The following is a 19584-nucleotide window of genomic DNA, read 5'->3' on the forward strand; positions in this document are numbered from 1 at the left end:
CATTGCATTTATATTTGCGATTATTCTTGTTCACTGGAAGTGTGTGTGTGTGCGCGCGCGCGCGCGCGTGTCTGTGTCTGTGCCTGTATCCGTGTGTGTGTATAATTTTCTTGGCGATAAAATATTAATAGACAAGTTAATGGGTATTTATGTAGCATAATACGGTTTTTAGTCATATTAATAAGCAATTCAATTTATCACATTAATTTAAAATCAATATTTGTAATCACTACATTATTTTAAAATAAAATCAAAAGAAGAGGACCCACTTTAATTGTAAGAGCTCTGACTTGTCCATACTTTATTATTTTTAAATACTGTTTGCTTACCCATTCGTCACATTCTGGAGAATACTAGAAAAGTGTATAGATTTTGAAAAAAAAAACCTGATTGTTTCGTGATTAGGAGGGACAATCATTATTAAATGAAAAAAAAAAATGTCAATCCGAGATAATGCCGTTTTTGTTTTCGCACTATTTTTATTAATCTAGTAAATTTTATGAATCTTATTAAACCAAATAATAAATGTACGCCGTGATAAATAATTATTTGATAAGACAGATTAATTTTTTGAGCATAATATTTCATCAGATTAATAATTAATAACATTCTTACAATAAAAATTTTATCTATATTTCAATATAGATAAGTCAATGCTTGCAGAAATAAAAGCACAGTTATATATATTTAAATATATTTTTTTAATTTAATTTAATTTATTATCTTTTGTTTCTTCGCATACATAACGATAAGCATTTAGTTTGAAATGCATATAATATAAAGTGATCTTCTTTATCACAAGACTTTTATTCTACTGAATATTATATTAAACAAAGTTGCTTTTATTCCTTAATCGAGTGATTATTTCCAATGGTTATTTATGAATTATTAAATACTATACAAAATGGCATTGATAAATATGATAAATCATGCCAATGTTATTATTTCTTAGTCATTTGCCAGTAGAACGTTATCGTTGATGAAATGCTCCAGTAAAGTGTACCCAAGAAAGGAAATACATCAGAGAGATAAGAAAAGGGTCGTATCAGAAAAATCACAGTCGGAAAATGTTTCGCCGTAAATTTCGTGAAATCTGTTCGCTCTCCTGCATTGTGCAAGGAAAGAAAACAACGGAGCCAAGTACCAGTGGAAACCGACGTGAGTAGTACAGAAAGAAAAATAAAAGTCTCGGCCTTCTCTTTTTCACATCATTTGCTCGGCTTTTATGTCGGATTCGAGGATGAAAATTACGAGATACGTGGCTCGTAATACATTCGCATGAGCTTTAAGATAAGAAGCCGATTAAAATGAAGGTATGTAAGACACTTAAAATAATTGCGAATTCATAATCGAGTATCAATTTCGTAAACGGAGCATATCATTAATGAGTAAGATATATGTTGTATAAAAAGTTGCATCGGTTAAATTCTGCTTATTAATGGACATTTCTACTCGCAGAATAAAATTTTCAATATACGGTTAAAATAAATTATTCATTAATTTTATATTATTTTAGTTATATAAAATAATGACTTTCGATTAACATATACTTTAAATGAGTCGATAACTGTAAAGAATTTGTTAATATTGGCCAAGGAAACAAATAAGAAGGTTTAATAATAAAATTGAATTACAATAAATATAATAATTAATATGTTGAATTCAATTAGTACATAAAAACATTACGTTAAAAATAGTATTTTTATGTCTGTTTTGAATTTATATTCTATTTCACTGTTCTCTCAAATAAAGACTCTTAAATCTCAATTTAAGAGCTAAATTTAACATAATTATATAGCGCCAATACATTCGTTAATACTCGCGAAGCAATATTGATGGTAAATAATGTTTTTGAAAATTATGAAATAGACTTTTAGACTATAATAGTATAATAGGATTCTTGAAAAATAAATTTAATAATTAGATTAATTTAAATGTCAGACTCGGTAATTGACACTATCGAGAATGGTTAAGTAAAATTTAGTAAAGAAAATTCACGGCCATTTAGCAATTTAATATGCTTTAGAAAGAATCAACTCTCGAATATTAACAGTTTTAAAATAGAGTTAAGATTTTTGTTAAACTATCGCAAGTTATCTTAAACTGAAAATACTTCAGTAAGTTTACAAACATCAAGCGAATCGTTCGAAATGTATCCCATAAATGACTTTTGGATATCATTTTACGAAATAAGAAAATTTTATCTATAATGCACAAATACAAACTTTCTGCCTTTTAATAGAAGAATAATAACAAATGCCCTATACCTAACAAAAATGACTCTAATTCATTAAGTTCTATTCTATAAGCGCAAAAGTGGGAATTGCTAATTAGCAACATTTAGCAGAGAGCAGCCCGCTTCAAGAGTACAGCATTTAGCTTAAAAGTCAGTAGTATATTAAGTAAACCTTATTCAAATGGCCGCGATAAAGAATGAAAAGGATGGAGAATTGTGTGGGTGAGGGGGACGGGGGTGAGGCGTTAGGGAAACGATCGATGTTCGCTCGCTATCCCCGCGACTTCACAAGTCCATGTGTATTTGTTTTTGGAATTGGAAAATTCCGAGAGTCGCGGCAGTGGCGGCGAGCAAACCCGATGAACCTTCTGTCTGCCGACGCTGATGCGCGTCTCTATTTTTTCTCGAGGATGAGTGGATGAAACGAGGCCGGAAGAATTCATGGAGTTCGGTGTACTGTGTAATTTTGATTGGCGCTCCGGAATTCGGAACAGAGAATCTCAAAGCCCATGCGAGGCATTCATTTCCATTGGGTTATTTTACCGAGTTGGTCAGCTGTACTGACTGGCACTGATTATCGAAAAATCCTCGATAAACAACGCTAGAATGCCATGGTACGCTAGATGGACGATTATGCTATAATTTTTTAATCAACTATCCTGTTAAGAATGTATAATTGGTATAATCGTTCGTTCAAGACACAGTAACCAACGCAATCAAATATTTCTCCGATCGAGCACTCGTAATGGCAATGGAAAAGTCAAAGTTCATGTCTCGTAATAAGTGCCCAACTAATTTTACGACCCCTGAAAAGAAGATAAACTACTCACGTCTCGTTGAGGGGTGGCTTCCCCGTCTCGGTCCTCTTCGTCCTCGGCTCGCCACGTCCGTCCCTGTAGAAGGCGTAGAGGCTAACGGAGAATCCGAGTGCGTGTAATATCTCGTGCTTCACGGTGCTCAGCAGCGTTTCCAGCTCCTGGGGTTTCGTACTGATGCTCTCCGGGCAGAGGTTCGCATGGCCCGCTATCGGCCTGTTTAAGACAATTGTCTCGTATTGTTAATTGTTCTTGGGGGCATTTAATTTTTTTTTTTTTTTTTTGTTTTATTAGGGTTTTGACGATGATATGTGTTGCGTGTATGTGCGAGTGGTTAGTGAATGTGGATGGTCAGCCGAATGCGAGTGAAATTATGTTATGCATCGTATCAACGTGCGTAATTCTTTAATTTTTATATCATTGATAAAATGTCTTCTGGGATTGATAATATACAAATACGAAAGTTAAAGTAAATTGAAAGGAAGCATGATGATTTTCGCGATTAGTTAAATAATTGCAATCATTTGAATCTTGTGAAAATAGATTGATTTTCAATTTATTTCAATTAATACTTGTTGGCTATCTAGCGGTAAAAAAATCATAATTTACGGCTTGTCGTGCCACTCGTTAAATAGAACATTTTACAAGAACATTTTTCAATTCCCCAATAGCGAGATAAAGTCAGTTTTCTCATAGTGCCAAAGAGGTGTAGTAAAATATCCGGTGGATTTTAATTTCAATTTCAAATAGGCTGTACTATTATTAAAATTTTCTTTTCTTTTCCTAAAAACGTCTATAATCCATTATTGTAAATTATTATAAATACGGCGCTGCTTGTTTTGGAAATAAAATTGTTAAATCCTAGGCTTTTCAGTTAATTTTCTATATCAGTGTCAGAAGCACTTTTTTAATTAATTTGCAATGTTAAATTAAAATTTAAATCAAATATCTACGACTATTAAAAGCTTATGAACATTTTTAACGTCAGAGTGCGGGACTTTAATCACCTATGCAATCATTTTAATTAAAAAACGCATCAGCGCTCCATCGTAAATTTCTGTACAACATTTATTTCAAATTCCAATAATCACATCACAATCAGCACAATAATTCTGACAATGACCTTTCAAAATAATACCTATATTGAATACATCGTAACAGGAAGGAATAAATTCTCGATCGTTAAAAAATATCTTAGTCGATTACGAAGGAACGTAAATTCAAAGTCAATGCGAAAGTCGGAAATCAGAAATCAGAAATATTATGCAGGTCAGAGGTAACTAATAATGTTTTAGCGCTACGACTCACCTGTCGAGCGCGGCTTCCTGCTGGCAGTGGGCGGCGTAAGCGACGGTGAGGCCCTTTTTGCACCTCTCCGTCGACATGGCCGAGACGTAGAATACGAAGTCAGCCCCGTCAATGCCCTCGCCCGGGACGCTTCCCAACTCCACCCGGCAGTACAATCCAGCCTTGTCGCACACTCTACAGGCCTGCGACGAGGAATCATAGAGCTCTACTATATCGACTCAAGCCGCGGATAAAATTTTTGACCATCCTGCTAATTTGCACCTTAGGACTCGATCCTTAAGTCATCGTGGCCAATGAAATCATTGCCCTTCTTATTAGCTTCGATTTCGAATTTATTTCACATTTATTTCACAGCTGGGGGTGCGATATAATTATTAATAGAGCTATTTTTTATTTTCAATGGTTCGAACACTGGGACTATTCGTGATTCCCATCTTGTTCTCCCCTTCTCTTTATCATCAAATGTCTGTTCATTACACCGATCATACAATATTAATTTAATTCCAGCATTTCTAAGTAAAATTATTATCGATGGATTATTGAATTGAATGCGATTGTAAAATTCTTTAGTAAATCTACGTATTTCCATACATTATATGGCCAAAATAAGGAATGATATTAAAAGAAAGTCACCTAGCGTATACGATTAAAATATTCTCTATCGTTTATAATTTATTTTATGGACAAACCGACAATTTCTTTATAAGGATAATACTTATACTTACGTCAAGATGCTGTTCAGGCACCACAACTTCTCCGCACATCGTTTCCGCTTTGCAGGTATCAATGCAATGGGTAAGATTATCCTTGACAAAAACTTGAGTACTGTCGCATTTTCTGTAATGAAAATTTATTAAAATATTAATTATCACATGAGGAAAATTAGATATTTCGAGTCAAGTCAATTATAAGAATGTGTATGTATTTCTTTAAAAATTATATTTCGCAGAAATAAAAGTTGACTGTATTAGATTAAAGTAAATGCTGCAGATATTCTTTACAATCGAGGGAAATATCAAGAATAGATAAATCTTGAGTTCAACAAAATTGCGATTATCAATCGTCTCGTTTCGCAGAGAAGGAAATCGTCTTCTCTTTTGTCTCTCTTGTTAAATTTTTTTTCCATTCTCAACAAGCGCGATTTTGTCGAACTTCCCAGCTATAACCATTAACAATAAAATCCCTTGCCATAGTCCAAATGGAGATTAAAATGTCTCTCTCTCTCTCTCTCTCTCTCTCTCTGTCTCTCTCTAACTTACTCACTCGTATGTGAATCGAAGGATCGTTACGTAGGGGTAGAAAAATTTCTATTTGCAATTCTCGTATCACTGACTTTGGCAAGCCCATTGTAATTCACAAAACTAAACTAAAAAGTTTTTCAATTTTTAAATTCATAACTATTAAATAATAGTGTTATTAATCGAAATACTATGTGCTTTTAAAAAAGAATATTCTATTTTCATCTCTTTTTAAAGACTGGGGATGTTGATAAAACGTAGCAACTTTCATATTATTTTTATTTAAAGACATTTAAATTTCAATCCTACATTTAAAATTTTGCGCTTGCGTAGGGATAAATAGTCCTTTTACTTTTCATACACTTAAAATGTGGAATGGCATGCTTTAATAGGATTTTTATGTTATTATGTGACCGAGAAGGCATATAATAAAAAGGAGTAAACGGAGAGGAGTATCGAAAAAATCTAGGATACAATGAATTAAAAGACAGAGGAGAATAAGTAGAAATTCATAAAAAGTTCAATTTTCATTTCATTGCTTTCACACTTCCATAACACAATTGTACATAAGACAAAACATGAACAGAAACGAAATATACAAATATACATAATGAAATAAAATTATTTACGATCCATTCCTATACCTGTTAAATACACGATGTAATTTACAAATTTAAATTGAAATATCTTGTATATGATCATTGAAAAATGGTTATATAGTGATTGAAAAAAACAAAGTATTTTATTAGAATATTTTATAATCATGTTTGAAATTACTTAAATTATGATATGAAACGAATTCGTATGAGCAATTAATATTTTATTACATTCAACATACTCCAATAAATTATTGCCTTTACCAATTTTGCTTCTTTAAATTATGTATAATTAAAATTATTTCTACATTTTATTTGTTTTTAATCATAATCAATTATATAAAGGTTTACATACACATCTGCAGTATCTACAGTCAATAATGAAGATATTATTCGAAGCAATTCCATTCTAAATTTAAAATCAATATTCGGCATGAGTGATCAATAATTTCAATCATTTGTTTGCCATTGGTTTTTCTTTTCATTAATTCCATTATTTTTCGCTCATCTGAATTCAATAACATAAAGTATTTTCACTAGCTTATTGTTTCGGCATGCTTTCACTCCAAGCTTCATTCCTTTCTTTTTAGAATTATCCCCTTCTTCTGCACTTTATTTTATTATTATTACAATTATTATTATTATTTATTATTTCTTTCACTACATAAATTAATTATTTTAACTTTTATTATTTTGCAATAAAACTTTATACTTTTAATTATAATATTATAAGGATATTGGAATTTTATTTCTTATTTCAATAAAATATAATTTTTTGAAGAATAATTAAGTTAAAAAGAATTCAATCTAGTTTTTTATTTGTTATCTCCATCGCGCATACACTGCCTTACAAGACTTTTATTTACTTTTCGTATCAGCACTTTAATTATGTGGTTCGAATTTTCTAATTATTTTCTGTACTATGACCGTTCATTTCGTAAATATACGTAATTGAGACAAAAGTCTCGCAATAATATTCTATTCATTTTAACCTCTCGATTAATAATATCTTTTAATAGTACGTTTAATAATACGTTTTATCTCTAATTACAATTTTAATATTTATATTTATTTCTATTTTTCACTTATACTTATATTTTCTTTTCTTTCTATTCAATCTCATGCCTACATACTCTTATTAAAAAGTAAATTTTTTTTTGCATTTGAACAACCACATTTAAAGCTTCTCGAATAATAGTAATAAATCAAATGTTTTTTATATTTAAATTTGTTTATCTTTATTTTTAGTAGAAAATTTTTCTAATTTAGAATTAATTTAAAATCCATTTTTGGTATAGTACCGGATTGCTTCTCTTTTTAAATTTTCTTTCTTTTTTTATCACTAATCTGCAAAATTTTCGAACGTTTGCACTATTTTTATGTTTTAATTATCTTTACAAACATATTTTTATGATTTTAAGACTATCCACTATATAAAATCCCTTTCTATTTTCATGTTCCTTTTGATCATTAATACATTAGCTTTCTTTATTGTTATCTTCTTTTAAATTACCTTTCATATTTTTTTTGTTTTCTTATTTCGAATCTACACTCAATTTAATTTTTTTCGGCAAATTTTCCATCTCTTTGTTTCCATAACAAAAAACTGTAGCAAAATTCGTAATAAAATTCTAGATAATTAGTATAAATTGTTATCTATTCATATCTAGGATCTAATCTAATTTTCAAACCAATTTTATTCTCATTTCTCTTTGATTGGCGAATTGTATTCTACTCAACTCATCTTAGTGATTTTATTCATCTCTAGCTCCAGAATTTATGGAATTACGCGTTAACGCTTTCAAGGACAATGATAAAGTGACTGTCGCATTACTGCAAGTGTAACGGCTTGGCGACATCGAATATGCTTGTCTGTCGGCGCTTAGATGTTTCCCACACGTGTCGTCCGCGTCGTCCCACATCCGTTTCTCTTAACTTTCCTCTATAAGAGCTGTTAAAGCTGCCTTTACACGTTTTACCGACGCTTACGCTTTCTTTACAGATGAGCTTTCCAACAATGTTTGGAACGGTTATAGCGCTTTTTTTACCAAATGTAGCATTTACTTATATTGGTGTTCCGTGAGACCAATTTGCAATGTATCCTTATATAAACTTTATAATATACATAATTTCAATTTCAATGTTTTTAAACAAAACTAAATTTACAAACACTTTCATCAGTAAATTTAAGTAACGTAAATTTAAAAGTAACGGTTCCTTCAGTGTATCCAAAGGAAAAATTTATGACAATAATAAGCCGCTATAAATTATAGCGTCAAAATACAAAAAATGTATATTTTTTTTTATTACACTATGATAAATGATTTGACAATTTTCGGGGGTTATCTTTATGGTAAATTTATGAAAAGCCGATATTAAATTTACATCGTTAAATCGATATTCGTATAGCTTTCGAGATCTTGTAACTCATGCTGCATCAATGCGGAAGAATTTAATTAAAGTATGTGCATATAGTGTCTGTAATATTGCTATTGTTCGTAAAATAACATTAGTATTAGTATCAAAATAATAATATCAGGCTTGAGCATTAAAATAATGATACTGCATTATAAACATATGAATGGATATAGTTTACGTATAAGTTGTAAAGTACTTTGCGTACACTTGATATCCGACACGAGCTGCATAATATTTTTAGAGGTGCATGTGACTCTGTGAATAAATAATGTGTAAGATATCCCTGATAATTGTTTAGAATGATCATTCAAATTCACATTAATAAAATTCAATTTTCTTTTTTTTTTTAAGACCTTTCTAACCAAATAATACCGCTGAATGAATGAAAACTACGTTACAAAATAATTATTTGTCAATTGAAGAATTTTTTACCTTGCATATTTCTATCTATGGGATGTATTCTAGAATGGAAAATTCGATGCGCGACTTATCCATTTCGAAAATGTCATTTCCTAAAAATTGCATATCCATTCAATTTCGTGGCTGACGAGGGAGATGAAATTACAAAAAACAAGTCGTTGACAGTTATCGTTTGATACTCAAAACTTCCGGAATACCTTTTGCCTTCACTTTACTATGCGAGGCTTATAAAGAAAGAACGTATACTTTTTCCAAGCAATGTAGATAAAATAAAATAAAATAAGGTAAAATAAGGTAAAATAAGGAGAAACGCTTGGTCGTATTCGAAAAAATCGTGAAATATTCATGGGTTGGCTAACTAAATTGTCAATGCCCATGAGTATCGAGTAACGGTTCAAGATTATTTATAAATTACATGATTACTAATTATAGACATAAAAACATTTTACGTTTGTGCATCTGTAGTTATATAATAAGGTTTTTGTAATTGAATTAATAATATCATAAATTTGTCGAACTTTTTAAACGATACTTTTCAAAGTTCTTTCTAATGGAAAATAATATTTTTATATGACTATTATATGTTATATGTAATTTATTTTCGTAATGCTTTTAAAAGTTCGTAATATCATTATTGGTGAATTCAGATGGATATGTGACATAAGAAAACTCCTTCTAGCTCAATAAAATTGTCAGATAATATTTTAGTTGTATAAATATATTGAGTGATAAAAATCAACACGCATTTTATAAGCTTTTAGCGAATTAAAATTATATTACATTATGTAACGTGAATATAATACATTTTTATATTACTTTTTAATCTTGCACTTTTACGCCATCAATTTTATTAAAAAAAAAATTTCATCCGTACAAACCGTTTTTCAATTTGAAGTTTCATTTAATGTTCTTTTGTCTTGTAAAATCAATATAATATTAATAAACGATACTTTATAATTATGATTAAAGAAAAATATATTCAATTAAGGTAATATATGTTAAAATAAAGTTGTAATATGAATTTCATTGAAAATGTATTTTTAAAGAAAAATTTATAATATCGTATACAGTGTAAATATTTTAAAAGTAAAGGAATATCTATGTGAGAGTGAGAAAAACGTGTCTATCGTGGCATTTCGTTACTCTTAAAAGCTTTTGAGTTCGGCAGTGGAAAAATACATCACGTAGTGGGACATACTTTCATGTAAGAATCGATATGTCACTTTTGTATGAAAAAAAAAAAGTGGACTTTATGTATTTTTTCAACTCTTTTTATAAATTTACATCGTGTACCGATGGTTCAAGTTATAGCGGATTTCTCACTACGTACGCACTGTCAAAGAAAAAGGACACATATTTCTCATGAGTTCAGCGGAAATGGAAAACTTTAGTTGACTATATTATATGATGTTGTTTGGACTATAAAAAGAGGAAGAAGTCGTTGAAATTCAACTACAAACCGGAATTCCTATCACTGTATATATTGTTTTGTGTACGCGTTTTGTGTATGAGAAAATATTTAAGAACTTTGGACGAATGAATTAGATTACATTAAAAATTTAGTCATCACAATGTATTGTTTATAATAATTAATATTATAAATTATTAAACTTTTTTTTTTCATTAAGTGATTAATAGAGTATGTAATCAGTATTTTAATATGTAATAATATGTAAAAGTAATGTAACATAATTCCTAAATAGTAGTTTCAAATTACGATGTAGCATGTGTTGTTATTTATGACGGTTGTTTTAATCTACCTGGTATTTATATAGCGATTTTTAAAAGTAAAACACTGCATTATATTGGTATATTGGTACAGGTAATATTATCCTTACCCTTTTTCCATTTTTGGAAACAGCATGTAATTACTCTCCATCATTTTGTATACATGCATTATAATTACATTTTGAACAGAAAACAAATACTGTTGATTTATACTCTGACATTTGTGAAATGATAAAATATCGAGGGAATAAAATATGGTGAAAAGTAATTATATATTTGTATTTACTATCTCTTAAAAGTAATAATCATATGTATATATTGTAGAAATTTTAAATTGATTATAAAATCTATTAAAACACAGTTATTGAATAATCAGTAACATACACGCGTGCACGAACGTAGTCGCTAATATTAATGTACAATTAACAAGAGGCATTTACTGTATGTAACACATGCATAAATTAGTAATGATTTTATGCACAGTTCTAAATAGGTATAAGGTAAAGAGAAACAAATAATGGTTAACATATTTATTGAGAGTAATTATGCAGCTTCATTGAACTGTATGATCGTTTAAAATATATCGTGAAAAGTTTAAAAAAATTATATTCATGAGAACAAATGCTTTGTATTGACAATTTTAACGAAGTCGGAGTGAAAATGTACAGTTACTTTATGCAAATCGGTTAGGTACAATCAATTTTTGCAAATCTATGCGAAAAAGGTGAAATGATCGGAGGTACTAACATTTTCTCAACCTCGGATTATGCGGCACTCCAACTACATTAAAAGCAGTTCTTACTGAAATCGCAGAAACTTGCATTTCTACGAAGAAAACTGCAAGAGTCATTTGCTCATCTCCTCATCAAAGAATTAACGTTGTACTACGCGTATCAAATGGCCAATGGTCGATTATCGATTATGCGACTTCCATTAGGAAATTAAATATAGAAGATATATTCTGGGTGCAAATTTTATTCTGCCAACATTTATTCGTATTATTAATCGTAGCGAGTGAGAATAATTTTATAGTATAGAATGCTGGACTGTTATAAGCTATTTAAAAACGATGGTCATCCTAAACTTTAGATCTTATTTACTAAAAGTTTTATAGTAAAATTGTTTGAACATGTTAACCTACTCGTCAAATAAGAGCTCTGATAAAAAAAGTTTGGCTTCGCTTCTTGAAAGTAGATTAACAAATTGTTACAAATTATCTTTAGATAAATAATAGTTTAATTTGACTGAATAATATATTAATGTAATATATGTTATCTTAATATCAATTATTGATTTTTTGTTAAAAAGAAGTTATATTAAAAAATCATATTTTTATAAAATTATATCGAAGATTTTAATAATTAATATAATGAAATACCATTTTAATACTAAAGCATTATTATTAAATTTACAGATTTGGATAAATATTTTGATATAGCGCAACTTATCCCTTTTGTATTTATTAGAATAAAAGTATTATCTAATGTTCAAATAAATAAAAATCATTACACGATAGTTATAGGAAATAAAATATTATAACCTTAGTGTTTGAATAAACGTAGATTTTGATTATTCATTTTAGTTCTTTTTTAAAATCAAAATTTTCACATTTAAATGTTGAATATTTGTTTTTCTTGATTATTAATGAATGAATTCGAGAATTAATTATGGAATAAAATAAAATTGTATAAATATTAGGAATATTTACAAAATTGTAAAAAAAATATTTACAAAATATTTACAATATATATATATATATATATATTAATATTACAGGATAGTTAGTTCTCTTTGCATAGAGTACATTTCTCACAGTATAGAAACAATTTTTGCTATACAAATAATTGCGTTTTATCTGTACTAGTAGTAGTATAATCAATATAAAAACGACTAAATATATTGAAAATACTAAAACTTTTTAAATTTGCAATCAATTTAATATTTGTGTATTTATGAAATTTATGCAATAACAAACTTAATAAACTTCGAGTAGTAATTTATAAATGCATTGTTATAAAGTGCAAACTGCATAAAATTATTCAAGTAAATTTAAGTCTAATAAGTTTAATAGTTTTAATTAGTATATGATTGATGAATAAAAAATTGCTTGTAAAATCTTTTCGAATTATTTAAGAATGAAATATATAAAATATTTCATTTAAGCTTGGGCAGGACATTATATTTTCATAAACTAGCGTCTTTTTATAAAAAATAAATAAGTTTGAAGGGAAACTTTTTCTAATACTAGTCTATAACCAGATTTCCTTTTCACTCGTGTCAACATCTTTACATGTTGTTTACATGTTTTTTTTTTCCTCAAAAGCTTTTCTTTTACTAAGTTAAATCTATAATTTATATATTCAACATTATTATAAATTTTTTTTGGATAAAATACTATTTATATTACTCATAATTTAAAATCATATTCGAATTAGATGTAGATTTCTACAATAATAATATTTATACAAGGTTCTAAGTAATAAAATAATTTATTGCTAATGCTTGATGGTAGCTTTACATAAGTAAACTTAAATTTTTCCATAACTTTTATGATGATTTAAAAATACTTAAATTTGTATATAAAAAAATTTATGAAATTTATGAAATTTATGAAATTTATGAAATTTATGAAATTATATGGAAAAAGCTCGGTAATAAGGCAAATAAGTCGTCATAAATTCTTACTCTTTGGGAGAACATATTACTTATATATATATATATATATATATATATATATATATATATATATATATATTGTACACATTTTGTGAAGAATTATTGTACATTTATGTTATTAACGTTAAAGACTCTTATTTAATGCTATTATTCTATTTTACTGTATTTCGCACTTAGAAATAGCAGTGTTGTATAATTATATGTTTGAAGACAGATACGTAAAACTTGAATAAATAGACTTTTTGAATTGTTGATGAAGAATCCTACAATAATCACCGTTGTATCTATAGGCATTTTTTAAAAATGTTTCGAAGTAGAAGTTCAAAGAAATTTTGTAAATTATAAAAGAAATCTTTATTATATAGTAAATGAAAGTACGTATACCGAACCGTTTTATTCTAAATATTATTTCTGTACCATGCTAACTTCATAGAATAGACAAAAGATTTTCGACTAAAATATCGCTCATAAAAGAGATTAATTTTTAATTTTTGTCTATAAATATCAAATATTCAATTTTTAAAGTTTTAAACAATAAATGTTTAAATATAAAATTTCTGTTATAATGAGGTTTTATTCATGTTAATTATTACGAGTCGAGCAATAGAATTTAGGTTTAGAGTAATAAAGCCCAAGTGTAGTAAAATTAATTAGATATTAATAATAATATATGACAGGATATAAATTTTTGTGTGAGCACGAGGAATTTTAAGATCTAATTAACTTACCTAAAATCTTGATTTGTCCTACGCTTAAGAATCATTAAGATTTTTAGAAATAAAAGCTAATATTTATGGTTAGGTATATTAACTATTATATTTATGATAATTGTGATCTTTAAATTAAAAAATGTCATAGAACGGAACAATTGAACAATATTGAACAATGAGCATAAAGTTATAGGCAGCAGAGTGTCAACTTCGATAAAAATACTATTTAATTTTTTACACTATTGTTTCCACTTTGAAATAACTTTCGATTCTTTGACTTTGTTTGATTTCGTCTTTATCTTTTATCCCTTGATAATAGAAGCCACTGGTAAATATGGAAAATATCAAACACAAAATCAATAACTCGCACTTGTATATTGCAAAACGATAACATAATGAGAGAATAAATTAATTAGTTTTCAATTTTCAATAAATTATACCAACAAGAATAAGATTCTCATTAATATATTATTTTATAATAATGTAAAGTTATGTATTGTTTATTAATTAACTCAGCTTTGAGCTGGATATGTTACATTATATGTTAACATAATAAATCAACATCTTATTTACAAAGAAATAATCATTAATTACTAATTAATATCTGATGATTGGAAATGAATAAATAGAGTCCGATTTATTTTTCATTATCCAACTAGCTATGCGAAATATTTTTAATAAAACGAAAAGTCTAAAATAATAATGGTCGTGAAAATATTATTGACAATATAAAATTATGGCTAATGATAATATTTCAATCACGATCATAAAGAATACGCTTTTAAAAACACCAAAAAATCAAAAAACAACCTCGCTTCGTATAAATTGTTTATAAATCATACTTAAGATTATAAAAATTAAGAAGAAGTAATGATACAAAGATTCAGTTTCAGAGTTGGTTCAGTAAAACAATATTACAATAGAAGCTGAATAATTTGAGCAACAGCTACGCTACGTTTAGTTCAAGCGGATGTGGAAATTTTTGTCAAGTATAATTAGCAAGTCAAGTCCTTGGCAAACTTTTATTATCTTACAAATTTTTAATACAGAAGATGGCCACTGTAAAATCCCAAGAAATTGTTCTCGCATGTGCAATTATAAGCTCATGGGACGGAGGGGGTGTGGAATGGGTATAAAAGTGAAGGCGCGAGGAAGCGAAAGCTCGGTTAAGACTAATAATTAATTTTCGCACAATGCCATACGGGTTCTCGAGGTCGTATCGCCTCTTGCCTCGTCCTTTCTACCTCGTTTCGCAGCTTTTCTCCTTGGCTCTGTCCCGAGTTCCCAAAACTTTTCGTCAACTTAGCAAACGAGCCGTAGCGTAGTTAATAGCTTCTCTTCTTCGCATTTCGGACACTTGGTCTCCCCTTTCTTTTCACACTTCTTTCCTGCCTTCTTAAGAGCTTCCTTACATATGAACTCCGCCCCTTGTTCGGCCTCTCGAATTTTCTTCTTTTTCCCGACATGCACCTGGTTATTAAAAGGATGCTGCTGAGAGTTCACATTTCGACCTTTTTCTTTTATCATATTAATTATTTTTCTGGCTCTTTAATGCTCTCGCGGTCGATCAATGTGAGATGAGCTCCATTGCGAATAATAATTGCAAATTTCAGCGAGAGGATTTAGAAGAGAGAAAGTTTCAAAACTGCACGAGATATTACAATTTTCTTTTAAAATATACCATTAGAACTGCTTTTAAATTATTCAAGTGCGTCGCTTACCCGTTTATATGAGATTTTGTTATTTTATAATTGCGAGATTCATCGCTTTTCAGGCAACAGATACTCTCATTGTATTAAAATACAGTATATTAATATTAACGACTAAGGTGTATAATTAAACATATCGCCATGTGCTTTTATAAATATTTTAATGAAATTTATTCAACGTGAATCAGAAAAAGTGAATTAATAAATAGTAGAAGCAAGAAGGAATAGGTTTTTGGGTTTTAAAAGACTATTACGAAGTTAAATACCGAAGTTTTTATAATTATAGATTTAATTTAATTAACTAATTTTAAATTGTATAAAAAAATTTTATGATGAAAATAAAGTCGAATGAATAATTAATTTACTCGTGAATTTTACTTCTCATTATAATTGAAGATTAGAATTTTTCATTACAAATATTTGTTACAATTTTATTGTTAGTGATACAATAATGTAGAAAATATATTTTAATATTTTAATAGTAAAATCCCTGTTTGGTTTTCTTTTATATTCCTTATTTTATTCCTTACTATATTGTATAATCAATGAAAGACTGTATAATAAAATAAAAGTTAAAATTTCTAAAAATTTTGGCGAATTGCGAAGTACTCGGATACGCCATCAGCGTTTAATTCAACTCTACCGACTTATTAACCTTTTTTTCACACGAAAACTCAAATTTAAAGCAACAATCATCGTGCACCAACCAATCGATCAGTCGGTAAATATGCGGATTTTCATTAGTTGCTATGCCGAGAGCCGTTAAAGTGCGAATCGGCTTGTCATTATGGGAACGTGACGGAAACAAGCTGAGCGAGCACTTTGAAAAAAATGCCCTCTGCACAAAACTATTCGATCCAAAAATTCGAATGAAAAGTATATATACAGAGGGGGTGGAGTGTCGGATGTAGATCCCACGGAAGCAGGTCGAGAGTAAAGAATCAAGGGAACAATATTATCAGCGGCCAGTAGAAACGAAGAGGTAATAGCTTATCGATCGACCAGGAGTTGCGGTTGTAATTCTTCACTCGGCCATAACGATTATTCTTTGATAGTCCACTTTTGAAAACAAAAAACAAAAAACAAAAAAATACAAATCAAAAAAAAAAAAAACGAGAAAAAAGGCACAAGCTGTCACGAACGGTAAATCAACCCGGACGGGTGACCCATAATTTTTTCGGCCTACGGGAGTAGTTGTCGCGTAAATATTTGCCAGATAATTGGAGAAACGACGGCATTGCTTATCTTTGCAAGTTGAAATCTGTATGAGATAGAGCGACCGCTAACGTATATGCGATTATGATTAACTATGGCCGTGCCGAAGTGCTGATGTTTTGCAATTATATTTAGAGGCTGCAGACTGGATATTTCACGTGCAAATATTTGTGCGTAAAAGAAATTCGTCGCTCTTCGGTTTCGACATTAATTTTCAATTGCTAATAAGCGTAACTGATGAATACAATTGCTGTGTTTAATGAAATGATTTATTTACAGACTCGGCTACAGTAACATAATTAGTGATGGAATTAGTAAAGGAGAAATTTTACATTTCATCCCAAAATTTATAATATATATTAAGATTAAATTGATAATAAACACCATTAAATGTAATAGAATGTTTTAAATACATTTATTCGCTTTAAAAATAATGTTAATGTATTGTAAAATATTTAAATCATATAATATACAATTGTATACGCATGGGTATATGTATAAATTAAAATAATGAAGGAATTCAAACTCTATGTTATTGCTATTTAACAACAACCTACAATATTTTACTTTATACAGTAAAATTATAATATAAATATTTATTTCATTAATACGGTACTAGAGAAGTTTATAATGATTAGTTATTTAGGGGACTTGTAAAAGATATATTTTGTTGAAAAAAAATAAAAATTGAAAAATAATAATTCGAAAGGACTAAAATGACATAGATACAAAAACTCTTTACAATGTGACGAATAAAACGTTTGATATAGTATCTTGAAGCGGAGTTAACAGTTAGCAGACAGTATTAACAACAATTATTATCTGTCCAAATAAAATTTAGCGAGAAACTTAAACAATGCTTAGTGAACCGAGGTAAAATAATAATAATAGCGCAGCGTAGCTTTTAATTAACCAGAGTGCTTTATTATTGAACATATGGCCAATGTTCCAACATCATTCAAACACGTTTATATATTATATTTAATAAAGTGAAAAATGTTAACACATAAATGATGATAAAATAAAGTATAGGAACTCAATAAAAAAAAAAAAAAAAAACTAAATAGAAGTCTTAGTCTATATGGATTATGTACATTAACGGCCACATTCTTACTCGCACTGATAAATTGTATATACCGAAGCCACTTGTTTTAAGGAATTCGTCTTGAGTTTTCACCATATCTTACTTTTTTTTTTTTTTTTTTTTTTTGAAGGTAACTAAGGGTAATCCCCTAGGGGTTTCCGGTGCTAGCGAGATTAAATATAGGGAGTATATAGAGATACATATAGGATACCTACGTATACTTACACGTATACGTACAAAGAAGCTCTCTGAGAAATGTAAGAGACAGTATTGTAAAAATAGTCTGTATTAGTATGCGTTAGTATATGATGTACATGTGCCGCCGGGAGGAGTAGACGTGGGAGAAAGTGATAATATTGTGAAAGCAATTTAATCAATAAATTGTCGTGCGAGGAGTAGGAATGTGGAGATTTAGATAATGTGAAAAATGTCGTTTCTGATGAATATACGGAAAGTGTTGGTCGAATGCTTTGTTAAATACTCAGCTGCTTTTCAAATACTGACATTATTAAAATTTTCACATTTAAGCTGAATATATATGATTATTCGGTACATATACAATTTAATATCTTTCATGTATTAATTGAAAGAGGGGATAAAATTTCTTTCTTAAAGTTAAATTATTTTTGTAATATTAATTTGTCTTCAATAAACGGCATTGTATGTTAATACGATTACACTGAAATACCGAAAAAGTGTATGTAATATGAGGTTAAAAATGGGAATTCTATATCATCTAAGGGAGGTCGATTTTTACAATATTATATAACTGAAAAAACCATATTCAGGACTTCTATTGTACTATAGACAAAAAATAATTGTAAATATATTTCATATCAAAGTATCTTATAGTTATAAATTTAATATTAATGTTATGATAAATAGTTAATTTTTCTGGTCAAATTAAATGGGATTTTCTACGATTCTGAAATTTCATAAAACTTTCAATATCACTGGATTTCAATGGAAATTTGCAAGTATCGAAAATCATCAAAAATATGCAAAAACTTGTAATAATGTCTAACCTAGTTTTCTAATACTTTTATTACACTTATAATTTGAAATTTATATATAATTATTTTATAAAAATTATCGATTAAACTAAATACAATTTCTAAAATATATCCAAGTTATTCAGAGGTATATTCTTTTCTTTATCAGAAATTGTGAATACAACTAGCATAATACTTATGTAACATTTTGACAAAATTTTTCAATTCTAAGGCAACTTTACAATGGTATTACGTATGGACAAAAAATTTAAAAGATGTGGGCAAATGTACGAGGGAGAAAGGATAGTGGATTCACGAATGAATTAAAGCGAGTAGAACAGAAGAAGGACAGAGATAAAAACGATTGAAGAGCCGTTGTAATATTACCAAGACAATATGGTGACAATCAAAGATCAAAAGTTCTAAAGCAGATGTCCCG

At 28.8% G+C, this 19584-nt stretch overlaps 1 protein-coding gene across 1 annotated transcript in view; it reads right to left on the reverse strand.

The window, feature by feature from the left end:
* Invadolysin (leishmanolysin-like peptidase, invadolysin) overlaps nt 1-19584 on the reverse strand; it is a 43815-nt gene that overhangs the window by 7439 nt on the left and 16792 nt on the right. Inside the window, exons 2-4 of the mRNA XM_011506673.1 lie at nt 5085-5196; nt 4360-4541; nt 3067-3267 (exon numbers count right to left, since the gene is read on the reverse strand). Coding sequence (XP_011504975.1) covers nt 3067-3267; nt 4360-4541; nt 5085-5196 — 495 coding nt within the window. The remainder of the gene's footprint in view (nt 1-3066; nt 3268-4359; nt 4542-5084; nt 5197-19584) is intronic.

Source organism: Ceratosolen solmsi, unplaced genomic scaffold, assembly GCF_000503995.2.
Source record: "Ceratosolen solmsi marchali unplaced genomic scaffold, CerSol_1.0 scaffold6, whole genome shotgun sequence".
NCBI classification, from domain to species: domain Eukaryota; kingdom Metazoa; phylum Arthropoda; class Insecta; order Hymenoptera; family Agaonidae; genus Ceratosolen; species Ceratosolen solmsi.